Genomic DNA, 16,538 nt, shown 5'->3' with positions numbered 1-16,538 from the left:
GTAGGGAAATATGTCAAGCCAGGACTTACCATCTGTGAACTCTGCTCTATTGAGCTGATCTTGAAACTTCCACTGGTTTCTTTTTTTCTTTTTTTTCTTTAATGGAGGTGAAATCTTTTGTTATAGCACTGCAATTTCTGACCTGAGTAGCAGCGGGAGTCTGTATGTTAGATGACTTTCTTTATGTTACTTTGCTGTTCTGGGCCAATTAAATGCAGCATTCTCCACCTGGACATGAGCGCAGGAAATGTACCTGTGAAATGAAAAGACCTTTTATTACCTAATTGCTGAGCTAGAGGGTATGCAGCGGGTTGAACTTCCCTAAAAGCATTTATACCCCATTTCCCATCTTGGCTTTGGAAATACTGCCTTGGTGTCGGCGGCTTTGGGTCTGAAGGTGGATTTTGCAGTGCTCTACTTTGGCTGCATACTCTCAAGACTGTCTCAGCATGGTTGCATCTGCTTTCTGTCGTTGTATTTGGTAGTGTTTGAGAACAAGTCTCGCTGAGTCAGAGAGATTTAAACTTGGATGCTCTCAGGTGATTTTTTTTGGGAACTCCCGCTCCATCCCTGTGCAGATACCAAGTGCAGGTTAGCTTGAGGCAGGATCCTTGCAGCACGGCAACCGATCAGTGAGATGTTGGTGTCTGGCTGCTGCCTCTGTGTCTTCAAGAACACAGGAATGCGAGTCAAAGCAAATACTCCTACTCTGTTACTTGTTCATCGCACAGAGCATCTGAGGTTGCTAACCATTATATTCCACAGCAGGGCTAATATCTTGTAAACAAGAAGCACATAAAGTCTTAATTAGGATGACCTGCATAGTTAATTGCAGTTACAATGTTTTTTCCTAGTATGTTCTGTATAATTGGAATGAAAAGAAATAACATTTAAGGAGGAAAAACCCAGAGGATAATGTCAGCCTAACTTGGGATGGGGTGAGGAGAGAGGAGGAGGAGGATTCCCGCAAACCTCGTGCTTTCTTAGAGCAGGGAAGAATGTGAACGACTTAACTACATTTTTAGTAAGAACAGACGCATCTGAGTCTTGGGTGGGTCAGTTGTGAGAAAGAGTCGGGAGTCATAGGTGCTACTGAGAAGGGAAATGGAGGAAATCCGAATTTCTTCGGGATCTTTAGTTTAAAGTCTGGAGGAGTTCAGTGAAGGGAATGTCTGAACCTGTAGCAACCTTCCCTCTAATCCTGGGAGCTAGGAAAGAAACCTGGTGGCAGAAGAAGCTGGCGCCTGCATTTGTATTAAAGATCAGAGGAAAGAACTGGAAAACTAACTGGAAAATATTAAAATGTGCTGAAATGTTTTGCCCATATAAAGGAGTGTGTTTATAAAGACTTGAAAGAAAGCTCTCCATATTAAACAGCATTAATGCATTAGAATTGTGTTTGCGAAACTAGTACTATTTATCTCATTATTTTGTAAGCAGTCCAAACCAGTTAACTGTATCGTTCCCTTTCTGGCTCTGAGGCAGCTCTCCTGGTTTAGAATGGAGTCCTTCACACCAGTATAGCTGAAGTTAAATATATTGTCACCTGCATGTAGTAGTATTAAATTTTATGCAAATATAACTCAGACCGAAAAAAAATAATCTCTTTTTTCCCCTTCAGCTCAATGTGATTATCAGATCGTCGTTGCAGAATCTCAGAGAGAAGATCGATCAGCTGAAGGACTTACTGCTTCGGGCTGTATCAACACACCAAATGTATCTGTGTAAACATCAACTCACTGACCTTTCTGTATTGTGGGAGAGGGTGGAAAAATATGCTATAATTGCTCTGCCATGCAGTTAGGGTTTTTCCCTCATTCCATTTTTAGACAACTTTGTCACTAGGACTTTGTTCGTGCTGCTGTTGAATATTTTCATTGCAGCTGTACGGCAGGAAGAGTTGGGAGCCTGGGCATCTCTGGTATGGTGGGCATGAGGCTGGCTTTGGTTACGTTTGTGTCAGAGAGAAGCTTAACAAGATGGTCTGAATAATCTCAGAGCTGCCATCGTCCTGCCTGTGCACTGTGCCGACACTGCTGATTGAGTGGCTGGTTTGTGAGCTAAGATCACTCATCTATCAGAAAATTCGCTAATCTGTTATTTTCTCATGGCTCGGTCGCTGGCTGCAAGAGTGCCAGTGCTTGCAAAAAGGAAGGATGAAGCCTTGTTCAGGGTGTGGGCAGGGATGTGGCAGCCCTGACTTGGACTGACTTAAGGAGCAATGGAACTGCATCTTCAGAATGATGTCAAAATGCTTTCAAATATGCCTTAGGAAGAAATCACAGGTTTTCTTCTAGGAGCGTCACCCTGTGGCCTGGCTTGGATTTGCTGCTCTTTCTATACGCTGGGATAGTCGGGCTTAAGGAGTCAAAGTAGTACGTCCGTCTCCCTGAAGATATCCAGCAGCAATCTGATTTAATGACTGAATGTTTAATTTCAGGCTTACTATAGCAGAAATCCCTTCTAAGCACGGGCCCCCTGAGTGCTGTGCTGATGGCCAGGGGTAAAACTTTCCTGTCCAGTGAGTGCTTGAGAGCAGACGAATACTACTGCTGTGGCAGAAAGCATACACAAATCAGTTCAGCTGTTGCATAATCTACTGAACAGTACTTGGATGAGAGTTAGTAGTCCTTCAAAACGTCACTGAGATTAATTAAAAAAAAAAGCAAACACACATCCCCTGTTGAAGCTGCAGCAATTCAGGGCATCTTGTCTTTCAGAGGTGCTGCATCAGTGGCTATTGGGGTGTTCTGCTGATGAATTGCAAATGGAAGCAGATGCTCAAAGTAAATTTTTGGTTGTTGCTGATCACTTGGCTGGGAGCTACTCACCTGGTCTGTGGTATGAGCCTCCAGTGAAATAAAATGTGAAGTACCCTGCTGATTTTAAAAGCTCTATTCTTTTTGGGCCTGCCCCGTTTATACCATAACAGTGTCAGTGTCTTACAAGAAGACTCATTCTTCCCTGCGCTTAACCTGTGCAGTACTGTTATACATGGTCAATGTTATAGAAGAGATCAATTGCGTAGGACTTCTTAGTAATAAATGAAAGAAGAATTATGTTGGATTTTGGAGGGGGAAATGCTACTCTTAATACTTATGCTAATTTGGCAGTAAATGGCCTTCCAGTTCTCTTATTACTTTGAGATGATGACCTGAAGATCATGCTGTGGTCACTGTATGAAACTTTCTTTGAGATATGTAAACTTAAAAACACATTTAAAATAACAGCAGATTTAATTGAGAAACACGTGACCTATCCTTTTCTTAGATATTACAGCTTTGCGTGAGGTTAAAATAGTTACTCTAGTTCATTTTGATGACCAGAAGGTCTGATTTATTTTAAGAATGCATAACAGGTATTATTTTGTATAATAAAATTGAAGTTTTTCAGTGTTTTTAAGTTTGGTCCTTAACCAAGTATCATCAGCACACAGCTGGAGGGAGACAGGAGGCAGAATTTGGTGGATGACCTTCTCACACGACAGAAACAACTTCAGGCATCTTACAAGAATGAAGGCACGGAACCAGATGTGATAAGGTACGGCATTGTCACCTCAAATGAACAATGTGATTTGTGCTTTGCGTGTGTCTGAAGATAATGTTAAATGCGTCCGTTGAACCCATTTACCTCTACATGTAGCAAACTGCAGTTTCATTTGTTTAGAAATCGTGGTTTTTTTAGTGACAGTATCGCATATGTCTACAAAGCTGGGGAGGATGAGGGACTGGAGAGTTGCTTGGAAGAGGTAGTACTGACTCAGTGATCTAGCAGAGTCAGTCACTGAGTTGGACTGATGGGTGCCACTGTACAAGGTCTACGTGAATTGTTGGAAAGAAAGCTGCATCAGGACGTCAGGATGAAGCTTAAGCTTCAAATGGTCCCCAGTAATCATACTGTGCAGCAGTCAGTGGAGGCCTTCAAATTTTAATTTGCATTTTGGTATGTCCTTCACAGGTGGGAAAAATAATTACGGTTAATAGCCTGCAAGTCATGCTCTCCTTATGCAGTTCTTATGTAGCTCCTTTCTAGTGGAAGGAGTTGTATTTCTCATCTCTGACAGGTTCTTAAAAATAATCCATCCCTGGTGGTCTCTGTCTGATGAAGAAGAAAGGCAGAGCCTTTTCTTGAAGTGTGAAATTCAGGCCTCTGAATTATTAGCAATGCGTAAGTTGGTTTGGTGGGTCACACAGGTGCTGTGTCCGTAACATACAAACCATGCTAGGCATAGACTTGGCATATAATTATATAAAAATACATCTTTTACTGCAGATGTTGCAGTTCTGCAAACTCAAATGTGCAGTGGAATAAGGAAGGATGGGTTGTTTCTAGTGCTTTGTTAATGGCCTTTTAAATTTTATCTGTTTCCAGTTAGGTCAGCACCAGCTTTTGCCTATGGAATTCCAATCGCGAGTATTTGCTCCCCTTGGCTGTACTTCAGAGTTTTTGGTAGCTTCAATTTCTGCATGAGCATGCATGTGTCTTGCTGAGGAGCTCCTTGCAGCTACTTTACATCCAGGAGCTTTTACATCTCATTAAAATACCGAGTTAAAAATGCTTGCTGAGCAGCAGAATTGAGAGATTCCTGTGAATTTTTTACACTTCTCTTTCCTTTCCCAATTCAAATAGCATAACTCACCCTCCCTTTTCTCCTTGTTTCTCCTCTTTCCCCCTGTGTTTTCAGTGACATCCCCATTTTCTCCTTGTTTCTCCTCTTTCCCCCTGAGTTTTCAGTGACATCCCTGCTGGTTGAGAGAGAATATCCTGGGTTCAGCCTGGGGCTCTACATGTGCTACAGATGGTCTAAAGGCTCTGCTAATGAGGCTCTGTCTCTTCTGCCTCATCATCTGTGTTGTAAAAGTTGATTTTTCTTTGAGACTCCTTTTTCTTTCAATGTGTTTAAACTGCCCAATGAATTAATTGCTGGAGGAGAGAGAGGAGAAAAGGGGTAGCAATAAATAAGCCTTGTTCCTAAGCTGGTAGCCAGGCTACAGACAACAAAATGAAGCTGCCATTTTCTCCTTTCTTTGCAAGCAAATGGGTAGTAGATCTGCCACCTTAGCGTAGGATTAGGGCCATGGTACGTCAGAATTGAAGAGGCATGTGTTGAGGGACAGCTTCAGAAGCATCCTCATGACTCAGTGGGTGATACGCTTTGATCTCTGTTAGCCCTGAGCCAACAGTCATGCAAAAAATGAAAAGCCCTGCTATCAAAGAGCATGACTTACCTGTCTCCTGACCCCGTGCAGGTCACTAAATACTACTCTGTGTTAGAGTTACCATTTTGGCTAAATTCCAGCACAGGTAATTGCATTTGCTCTTCCTAATTTTTCCTTTGCAAATTCAGGTAATCTTCTGCCCTGCGAAATGGTGCAGAAGAGAAACGGGGTTGCAGTCCCTGAGTTTGCAGAGCTTGCTATATTTCCATGGTCAATGAAATTACTCTCGAGTGTAGACTGTAATTGGTAAAACCTCATATTTTTAAAAAAGTAAATGTACTTTCTCGGAAGTTTTGTATGAATCACAGCCGTTGGGCCGAGGCACCTATTTTGTTGGTGTGTGGGAAGCTTTAATGCAGCAGGCACAGACTTCTCAGGCTGGCGGTGGGTCACGCAAGGGGCTGTGCTCTGCCCTGTAAGCCCTGCACAATGCTGCATGTGTGATCTGGGTCGTACAATGTGGCTGAGCAGAGCTTCCTCACCTCTGCTCACCCGTGGTGTAGTGAGATCTGCCTCTGAAGAGTGCAACTGTGCTTCTCAAATATGGACATGCGATAGAAATACGTATTTTTAAAAAAATTTTTAGCTTGTGCTTCTAAGTGGCAGGCATTTTCTAATGCAATATATTCACTGGACCTTTTCTGTAGCAAATACACAGCTTTGCATTTTATACATGCGCACGTAAGGTTAGTTGTGCGAGGGAGAGCGTTAGAGCCCTCCTGAGGAAGTTTCTCACCTTTTTGCAATATGTCGGCCCTCGGTCTTAGGACAGAACAAAACTTCATACACTTTTAACTCCTCACACTTTTGAAGAAATATATAAGCCTCTTTGCTGATGTTCTTTGAGAACCAGTCCCTTTTCAGCACTGTGCTCTTTGAAAAGGCAAAGACAGTTTTGAAGCTATTGTATAGTAAAAAATTGGATAGCAATGTGAGCGTTGTTTCCTATCATGACTATTGAAAATAAGATTTTTTTTTTTCTTTTTTTTTCCCCCCTCCTAGCTTGTTTACTTTGTGTCTTGGAGCAGGTATGAGAGAGACTCAACGTTTAACTGATAGTTTTCTGTATTCATGCGTGTATTCATGTTTTGTGAGGATCTGTTCAGTAACATGGTGTGGAGGTTGGTTTCTGCTTGCTTTTGTTTTCTGGTGCGGTGTTTGGTACAGCCAAAGCATGTGTTTCACTTTATGGTTTGTTGTCTTTGTGTAACCAGACCTTGTCAATGCAACACCTGCTGCGGATGGTAAAACTGTGGACTTTGATCGAATCCATTAGTTGTTCTAGGTTTGGCATTCTCCAGAGCGCTGTGCAAATCCAGTTGATGCGTTGGTGCTGGCTTTTACATCTATCGCTGAGTCAACTGAAACATGGAAAATAGCAAGTAGGCAAAATGTCTACGGGGACTGATGATGTGAGAAAGCTCTTGTGTGTCGCCTGCTCTGACAGTCCATAAGCTGATCCGACCTTCTCAAGTGTGGCCATCCCTGCTGTGGCAGGGCAGCGTTGGCATGTTTCTGCTGTGGAGCAGACAGGGCGAGGATTCAACCTAGACCTGCCCTGGTGTGAAGGTGTCGAGGCAAATGGGAGGAAAATACCAAAATCCCATTATAATTTCAAGCTCCGTTAGAAATGATCAGGGAAACCAGTGTTTTCCAGCACAAGATAACATCAGGGACAGTATTTATTTGCTAGTGTTGCAAGGCTTGAAGTTTTATAGTTCTCTTTTAACTTCTTTAATTAAAAATGGATAAAACTATGCCAACTATTCTCTGCCTGGTGAATTCACACCCCTTCCATATTCTCCCTTGTAGGTCTTGTTTCCAGCGGTACAGGCAGAGACATAGCCAGGGCCTGAGTCTTGTGCCAATAAGTCAAACCTTTCTCCCTTGCCCGAGCCTGGCCCGCACGTAGGTCGGTAGGGAAGGAGCTTGTCTCCCCTGCCTGCCATACTGCTTGTCGGGACAGAAGACAACAGCTTCTGGTAGGGTTAAGCTGCTATTTACAGCACTGGGTTTCTCTAAAATTGTTGCAGACTTCTGGAACAGCCTGCTTTGGATTTCAGTAGGTGGCAAAGGCCACTCTTTAGTGTGTCTGAAGTCTGAAAGTCAGCTTTTCCCACTGCATTAGAAAAATCAGCACATGTTGTTTGATTAAGTTCTAGCAGTGACACTTTTCTCTGGTTTTGTATTGGTTTTCTGTATCTAATCCATCTCCGATGTGACAGCACACATTTTCAGAAGTCTTTTTCTTTCCAGCAGTCATTCCTTTCATTAACCTTCTTGCACCACTGATCACATATTTATTGTCCCCATGGCCTATAACTGTGAAGGTTTTACTAGAATTAATCTTCGTTTATATTTGGTCACCATTCAGTGAGTTTTACATCCTTTGAAAACTGCTGTAAAGCTATTTCTGATTGTGAAGTACAGTGGCCTTAATGCTCTTAGTATTTATCCTAACTGACAACTTGGGCCAGAACACAGGGCAGGACACTACATTACTTTGGTATAGCATTAGTTTACCTTCCGGCGTTGTCGGCCTTAATTAAGATGCAACTGGAATTTTCCAGGGGCAAGGTTGTGCTGTTTATGTGACTCTGCTTGAGCAGGGTCAGTTAAATTTTCTTTAATTGGTTTTCAATAGGCAATTTCAGTATCTTCTCCCCTCTTTTCTCCTTGGAAAGAGATCTATGCAGGTTATTCTAACAGAGACTTTAACGGAGTAGAAATCCCCATGGTTTCACACTATTTGAAAGTGAGAAGTGAAGAAAGCAAATAGAAATGTTGGCTTTCTGGAAATCACAATATCAAAGTTTTATGAGTCTTTAAACATTTGTGGAGGCAAAGGAATAAAGAATATTCTGACCAGGTATTCAGTGTGTAGAAGTGTATGTCGATCACCAGTGAATAAATAAATTGTGTGTACTGTAACATGCTTTTCTTGGCTTCTCTTTGAATTTCTCAAAAATATAAAAAACTTGATAGCTGTGGGACACAAAACACCTTAAGTAATAGCTACCCTAGAGAACTTTTAGAAGAGTCCATACTCTTTTTTTTTTTTTTTTTAATGTGAGTTACCATTTTTTCTGCTTAAATACTTTTCTGTCAGATTTAGGGCATTTAGGTCTTATTCCAAACAGGCATTTTGCCTAATGCCAAATAGGCATCGACTGCCCGACTTTAATCAATAAGCCATTAGGTGCTTAAATGCTTTTGTGAATCTGGCTGTCGTTTATGGAGGAGCCAATGCTCTTTGGAAAATAAGATTAAAAATAGTTTTTTAGGTGCCTTTAGAACTCCTTCCTGCTTTCCTTCCTCCCTACCAGTTACTGTTGGAAGCCCTCCTGGCTGCAGCTACGGCATTCTGATGTCGGAAGTGATTAGCCTCGTGTCTAGGAGATCGATGGAGAGGGTGGAAGAAGAGATGAATTGTCCATCCAGAAACCAATGCTCGAGAACGTCTGAGGCTTGAGTCATAAGATCAAACCTAGGGGCTGGGGGAGGATTTTCCAGGATTAACGTGTCTTTGGCCGTGTAGTCACGAGCCAACATGGTTGTAATTGTCTCAACACCCTCCTCATCCACTAAACCGTGTCTCTGTACTTGGGTCATCTCCCGTTGTACCACTTGTCACCTGGAAGCACTCTGTAGGTTACAGCGTGTGCAGACGTGAGTGCATCCTCACGCAAGCAGCAGGTACAGTGCCTGTTAAAACCCGAGGGTGGTTGTGGCAACCCCAAATTTAAGGAAAATTCCAGTAGGTGAAGTCTCCTCCTTTTGGCCTGTGTTCAAGGGACAGTTTGCATCTCTCTCCCTTCAGCGAGGTCCTTAAGGGACCTCCAGTATGCTCTGAAGTCAGACTTGTGGTTATGAGAAAACTGCATATACTTGCATTTTATAAGGAATAGCAAAGAACGGATATTTAAACACAACAGAGAAGAGCAAATCAAACCCTGTAATTTTAGGCATTGTGCTTCAGGTTGTGCCTGCATGACTGTTATTAAACCTTATCGCTCATTAGCCTCAGGAAAAAATGTCAGTAGGAGGGCAGCTTTCAAGGCTGAGCTCTGTGCTTTATGTTTTGCCTCCTAAGTTTGCTTGAAACTACCAGAAGTTTCCTGCCCAAGGTTGTTTCTGTACCAGCAGCGTCACTGCGTTATTCTAGTGTGGGCGTGCTGGGTCTGTAGTGAGAACAAACGCCAAGCTGAGACCTGCTTGGAGGCTCGTGGTCGGGCAGACTTCAGCCACTGCGCAGAGCAGAGGTTCAGGGGTGAACTTGGTGCTGTGTCTTGTCCCGAAAGTAGCCCTCTGAATGGCACCGAGGGGGGAGTCCATCACCTCGGGCGCAGAGATGCGAGTTGCAGGTGATGGAGTTGTTGATTATTTTGTGAACGGGACAGTCTCACAGGAGTAGATTTGTCCCTTCACCTTTTCTCTGGAGGTAACTATACAAGATGCAGCTTCTTTCTAGAAAGAATCCTCCTTTCTTATACTTCCCTCATTCCTGAGGAGTGCAAGTGGGCTGTAGAGATGAGACTGTTTTGATGAGGACTATATAAGCTGTTTTATAATATATTTAGTATTGTGCTATCTCCAATCTTGCATAGAAAGTAAGGGATGGTGTAGAAAGAAGGTGGTAATATTTGATAGCAAGATTAATCTCTGATGGAAATGTTTATTGCGGTGTATATTTTGAGGGTTTGCATAGGAAGGTGAGACTGCTGTGAAATAAAATGTGAGTGTAAATTTTGTTATAAAGGTAACCTTACCCTTGTGTAGAGGTATCTCCTCTGTGTAGTTTCTTGCCACAACTCCACCACCCAGACACTCAGCATTTCGAGTGGGCATGTTATTCCAAGATAAGTGTGCCTGTACAACTGTGCAAACACACTTCCAGCTTCGCTTGCTTTGTGCTGCTCCTCCATGGGCACCCGCTGTCCTGTGCGAGCACGAGGTGGTTGGGAGCCGCTTGTTCTGCGGTGCAAAGCTGCCATGCCTCTGTTGTGGGCAGGAATTAGTGATCCTGGAGGTGCCGCAAAGTAGCTGTGTTCTGCAAATCGGCTGTCTGGCATCCCGTGTGGCAGCTGGCTTGCGCAGCTTCCAGTTATTGAAGCCAGTGGGACCAGTTAACCGAACCGCAGGTAAGTGATGTCAGGAGTAACACGGCATTTCCTTGAACATGAGATATGCTGCTCTTGGTTCTTGTGCTGGTGGAGCTGGGGAAGTCCTCTGCCAGCTGCAGGGAATGCTGCCCCTTCTGTAGGCTTCCCGTTGGGAGCCTTTCTTGTGGGGAAGTCTCTGCCTGGGAAGGTACCTGGAGGGGATTTGGAAGTGCTTGTGCTCATGTGGCTTCTCCTGTTTTTTTTTTTTTTGGAGGGGGAGAGAGCTTTTGTTTTGTATTGTAAAATTATACTTGTTTTATTTACTAGCTTGGAGCTTCCTAAATACACAGCCTGCCAGTGTGAGCAATTAAATTGTAAGTGAGAGAATACCCCCGCTTCTTCGCCATTGCCTTGGAGATTGACCTGTGAAGCCAAGCTGAGGTGTTCTGGGCACTTCAAAGAGCCCCACTGTACAACGGTATCGTTAAGGGAATGTTCAAGTGATCATCCAACCAATTGTCATATGACCCAGGTTTTGTTTAAAATTCAGTCTTGCTGATCAGCCTTCTAAAGCCGTAAGCCTTGATGTGTGGCCTTGGTCTAAAGTAAGTGCTGGTTGACTAATCTAAGTTACTTGGGAAGTTTTGTAAGAATTATCAGTAAAACAATGCCTTCTGGAAGATAAGCCCTTCCTTGTTAAGCAGTGACATAGCTCCCTGATTTTAAACCCCATCATCTTTTATACTTGGGCGCATTGCTAAGCCTCATAATTAGTTAAATCTGCTCCTATAATCAAAAGCTATCCGCACACTCCACTGCTCTGTGACGGTTTCAAAGATTTACGTGATTAACTTGGCGGAGGCAGTGGGTGGCTAATTGGATAAGCTTTAATCTTCACACCACCAAAGCGAAACATGGTAAGATCAGAGGAAGTAGGAAGTTATGCTGTGTTGTGTGGGAAGGTAGTTACCAAACATGTCAAAAAGATTATTGTTAGGAGCAGACCAGTTGTCATGACCCAACCTACAAGAACAGGGCAGATTATTAGGGGAAGGGAGAGAGCGAGCGGTGCAAATTATTTCAAATGTGCTTGCCTTGGCTTTTTTTTAACAGGCAGAAATATTTGTGCTCTTTTTAGCAAGCAAAAAGGTTTATGTTCCATTTGCTTTATTTAAGTAATTTTGTCAGATGTTGTTAACCCTAGGTTTTGTGTGCTTGCTAATTGAACTGCTGAACTGGGTGAACTGTAATGATCTTTGCATCTTTAGAAGTGTAATGCTTCCGTTGTGTTTAGGTTTGTGAACCTGGTAGCAGTCGTTGTGAGGCTAGAAAATATAAGTGTGTGTTTAATCCCCCAAAGGAATGAAAAAAGCTAGGTAATGGGTAAAACTGTATTTCAGGTGTGTGTATCTTTGTCTAATCAAGCCTGGTTCCTCACTTCGATAAATACATGTAAGTTTTAATGGAGGTGCAAAGGACTGAAATACAGAAGAATCGCAGCTCCTCTCTTTCAGAGGTTGCCCGTGACGGCCAGCTGGTCGTTTGCACAGCGGGGCAGTCTGGGTTCTGTTCTGGAGTGGTGTTCCAGCATCGTCAGGATGGTTAAGTGAGATGTTGTGATTTACAATAAGCGCTTTTTAGTCCTGTTGCAAAAAAAAATCTTTTTTTTTTTTTTGATTCTACACGTCCATTACCTTGATGTGAAGTTTAATGAATATGTTAAAATTTTAAGTGAGAAGAAGTTAAGTATTCTTCAATTTAACTGGCTGTGAATGTGATGTGAAGTGTGTGGTGCGCGGCACACAGGCGAGGGTGTATGTGCCTGTAATTTATGGATGGCCCAAAACTCACGTGGTGGAGAGGAGTTATTTTTCAGCAGTGTTGATTCATCTCACGGCCAGGAGATGTCTCTAGTTCACCATAATTTCTCAAGGAACTCCTAGACACAAATTCTGGATTTTGTTTGCATACCCTTGCTGTAAGACTTCAGTCATCCCTCTGGGGAGCTGAACCCCGTATCGGCAGGGTGCGTTAGTTCCTCCTAGCTCCACTGATACTTGTGCAGCGTTCTTTTGATACAGGGTTTTGACCACAAAATGATTTTGAGCATATGTGTGTACCATACAGTGTTTCAGTATATCTCACAGAGAAGGGACCTGGACTCAGTTTAAAAAAAAAAAAAAAAATTAGAAAATTTGGAAAATTTGAGAGAAAATGCTCTCTGTTCTTGTTTTGTTTGTGGAAGTGCTTTGGGAAAGAACAGGGCAAAGGTAAAATGAGAATAAAATAGGAGTTTAAAAAAAGCAAAGCAGAAAGCAAAAACTCTTACTTCTGTACTGCTCTTGAGGAACCGATCTTACGATGACTCTTACCCCAAATCTGAGTTACAGTTTTGGGTTCAAGTGGCTCAGAGTCTGTTGTATAATGTTTTTCTTGTAGGAGAAACCAATGAAAAGCTGAAAGGCAGAAACCAGTAATCTGGTATTGAGAAAAATATTTAAGTGGCATTTCATTTTACTACTTGAATTTATGTGCCCTGGACGTGAAAAACTTGTTTTCCGTTGTAACCAGGGAAGTGTCTATAACACGAACAACCTCAAGTCATAATTCTTTTAAAAGGAAACCCATAACCTGATTACTCTTTCACTTAAGAGAGTGTGTGTCTGGCTTCTTGTTCATGTTGATGCCAGACCAGGAAATGCAGGATGGTAACTAACTTCCATCTACAGTTTTTGAAATGCAGAAATGTTCCTTTTAGGTTTGGTCAGGATTGCAGAAAATGAGTAGTCTCATCTGATTTGCATCTGTATTAATGTGTTGATCCTTTTACTGTTGGAAATTTTCAGACTGTACCTCAGTGTTTTTATAAGTTAGCATTTTGATCACATAGCAAATACATGAATAATATGTGTATTCCCAGTAACCCTGTTCTTTTTGTAGCAGTTTCGAATGCTGTGTGTTCTGCATGCAAACAATATTTAATATTTAATATATTATACAATGTATGGTGTACATTTCACCATGTAGCTTAATTGTTCACTGCAAAATTGATTCTCTCCCTGCTTTACCATTTCCAGGCAGTGTTACGGAGCCTGCGAGATGTATTTGTTACCGGAGATCGTCGGAGTCTTTTTGGCTAATTTCTTCTATGATTGCAGAGAATCACATGGAGTGCAACAAATACATACACTTCCGTTTCTGTCAGCCAGTCTTGCAAGCACAAATTATATGATGAGTGGGTTTTGTGTTGAAAATTATTTACTGAAGTTATTTTCAGATCTAGCCTAATGACGGGAGGGGTCAAACGAGGTGTAACGAACCCGTGGCTCTTGGAAGAATCTGAGGAAACCAGAGGGCTTGGCTTTGACGATCTCAGGCAGCAGCAGCGAAGGATCATAGAAGGTACAAAAGCCTTTCTGTTTTTCATAAGCATTGCTAGGACTCTGAGAGGAGCCCTTATTAGAAAGTCAATACAATAACCTGTGCTGAAGTTTTATTATCTGGAGATGTCAAACATAATAGTTCCAGGTGATGGTGTTATGTATTTACAGGAGCAGTATTGTGCTTGCAATATTCTTAACTGGAAGCATCTTCTTAAATCAAATTTTCAAAGACCTTACAGGACATCCCTGGTTTTGACCATATTCATAGTTTTGGTTTGCAGTGGAGTTCTCATTAATTGCACTGAGTGTAGTGGTATTGCTGCTGTGCTTCAGGCTGGAGTGCATTAGATGTATTATTGAATTGGAACGAGGTAAGAATTAACTAATCTAAAAAGGGTCTTTAGATTTTAGCTCTCAGCATCCGTAAGGAATCTCCAACTTTGGAGGTGTTGGAGAACCTCAGCCTGAGGACATCAGGTAGTTAATGAGGTAATTTCTATGCAATTAAAGTATTGGAAGTGATCAAATGAAATTGGTCTCCAGATAAGGCCCGCGTCAGCCTGCACATGAAACAACATTTATAGCTACAGTTCAGGAGAATAGCATGAACTTTATTTTGGATGGTCCAGGAGAAGCCTCAAGCTCCAGTTTTTGATGACACCGTAGGTATCCCTTGGGGAGACTGAAAGAGGTATTTGGGGGCCAGACCTTCATCCTGTTGAAGGGAAGGGGGTTCTGGCCGTCCTATATAATTTTTGGCTCCCAGGCTGCAGCTGGCTGGCAGTCTTGCTCTGTGCAACATTGCTGCTTTTCAGTTTGTCAAACCACGGACCATCCAGCCTCCAGCATCTCTTCTTGTTCTACTTCTTGATGACTTTAGGCAAGGAGAGCTACATGTTTTGGTTAAGGTGCTTACTAAGGACTGCATGGTACCTGCAAAATGAAATAGCGGAGGTGATATGGATCTTAATAAAGGAGTGTCTGCAGAGCTGATGGGAGCATGTCAAACTTCAGCTGCCCTCACTGTGTCCGCTCTGTCTCAGGCTCTCTTCCATGCACTCTGTATCCTCTTGCAGCTTTAAAAATCTGCTTGAATTCTTTGGTATTTGCATCACCTGTTTGTCTTTTATTCATGTTAAAAGTTTCTTGGAAAATTTAAAAAGGCTAATCAGGGATCTCTATGCGTGTGCCAGAAAATCTCCTGCATTTATGATTGAGTAACAGCTGAATGTTGAATTCTTGGGGGTTTTTTTGGGACCTTCAGCTAAATGTCCTAGCCAGAGCAGACAAATTAATTACCCATCATTTACATTATTTTAAGAGTGCTGTTGCCATAAGGATTCATTTTCCTGTTGTGTTGATGTATTTTTCTTAATACATTTTAACTCTTTAAGCACAGTGTAGATCTTTTTCTTATTTCTACATCTTTTATGGTATGTAACTGGCATATCAGCAGTTTTTTCTCATGTAATTTTATGTATTTTTCTGGTGCAGAGCAAGATGCTGGACTCGATGCTCTTTCTTCAATCATATCCCGGCAAAAGCAAATGGGGCAGGAAATTGGGAATGAGCTGGATGAACAGAATGGTAAGAACAGGATTCATAGAGACTCATTTTGCCTCATTTTTATGTAAGATTGTGATTCTTTGTTTTTTCACTCCTCATAAAACTGCACTGCTTTTTGCCTACAAAGGTTTATGTACAAACAACCGCTATGGATTCTATCTGTTCATGACCTGGTGGTTTTATTGTGTTTCACTACGTTCCCCGTTGTGCGTGTACAATGTGTAACACTTGGTATATTTTTATCAAGCCTGCCTTTTGAAAGAAAAGATTGGTGATTATTTGTACAAAATTAAAATAGTACAAAAATAGTACAAAATTAATTTTGTGCTTGATCTTTTGCATTTTTCAGTTTTATGAGTTTTTATGATAAGCTTTTATGTGTTGCTGGGTTTCACTTGAGCATTCTTATTCTGTGTCTTTCCTTATTAACTAAATGGAAAAGTCTTGAGCCAGCGACTAAAGGAGAAGCATTGTATTCTTTGCTACAAATGATTTGGATTTTGAAGGTTTCATGGCATTGAATGTAGGATCAAATTAAGTGCAATATTGAACTAGAAGAGTACCTATTTTCTTTAAAATGAGCCAGTATCCAAATGGTGGAATTGCTCTCCTGTTAAATACGCTTTGTTACTCACTTAATTGTTTGCATGACATAAACTGTGCCTAGGAGAGCAGATCCTCAAGTCTTTCTGACTTTTTCATTTCTTACAATATGGTAATAGTTCAATTAGAGCTGTGGAACCCTGCCAGCTTTCTCCCTTGCACAAAGACTTGAGCCATACGGTTTATCCTTGGGTTGTGTTGTACTTAACCACTGAGAAGGTAAATGTCCTTTTACTTGCTAATAAATGATACGCTTAAATCGGCTTCTTCCTGGACCTATATTTTCTTCCCCTTGTGTTTCTCTGCATGTCTGCTCAGAGTGGGGGGGTTCCCGTATTAACAATCACGTAACATGAAGTACTACTTGGGAGCTCCGTTCCAGCTGAGAGTGAAGTAAGGGGACAGCTTTCTCATGTTTGCCTTGCATACATGGCTAAATCCAGGAGGGGTATGAAATGCCTAGAATATGTCTTTGTTTATTAATCTTAAGATTGTTAAGAAATGGTTTGTGCAGCTGGGAGAAACTATGCTTAGTGGTCTTGTCATGTTTTGATCCTCTGCCTCATGCGAGTAAAGACATTTTCAGTTAGAAATCTCAGTTTCCTAAGTTTCTTCTATTAACTGTTGTTTAAAAAGCCATATTAATTGCTTTTTTTGCTCTAAAT

General features: G+C 41.8%; 1 protein-coding gene across 1 annotated transcript in view; it reads left to right on the top strand.

The window, feature by feature from the left end:
- The window catches only part of STX8 (syntaxin 8), a gene marked incomplete at its 5' end in the record, with an annotated part of 68,794 nt that overhangs the window by 2,082 nt on the left and 50,174 nt on the right, over positions 1–16,538 (top strand). Inside the window, 4 exons of the mRNA XM_009577753.1 lie at positions 1,622–1,716; positions 3,430–3,540; positions 13,599–13,723; positions 15,199–15,291. Of these exons, the coding sequence (XP_009576048.1) occupies positions 1,622–1,716; positions 3,430–3,540; positions 13,599–13,723; positions 15,199–15,291 (424 nt within the window). The remainder of the gene's footprint in view (positions 1–1,621; positions 1,717–3,429; positions 3,541–13,598; positions 13,724–15,198; positions 15,292–16,538) is intronic.

This window comes from Fulmarus glacialis, unplaced genomic scaffold, assembly GCF_000690835.1.
Source record: "Fulmarus glacialis isolate BGI_N327 unplaced genomic scaffold, ASM69083v1 scaffold2255, whole genome shotgun sequence".
Taxonomy (NCBI): Eukaryota; Metazoa; Chordata; class Aves; order Procellariiformes; family Procellariidae; genus Fulmarus; species Fulmarus glacialis.
Note: the sequence above shows the minus strand (reverse complement) of the source record. Positions and strands in the feature narration are given on the sequence as shown.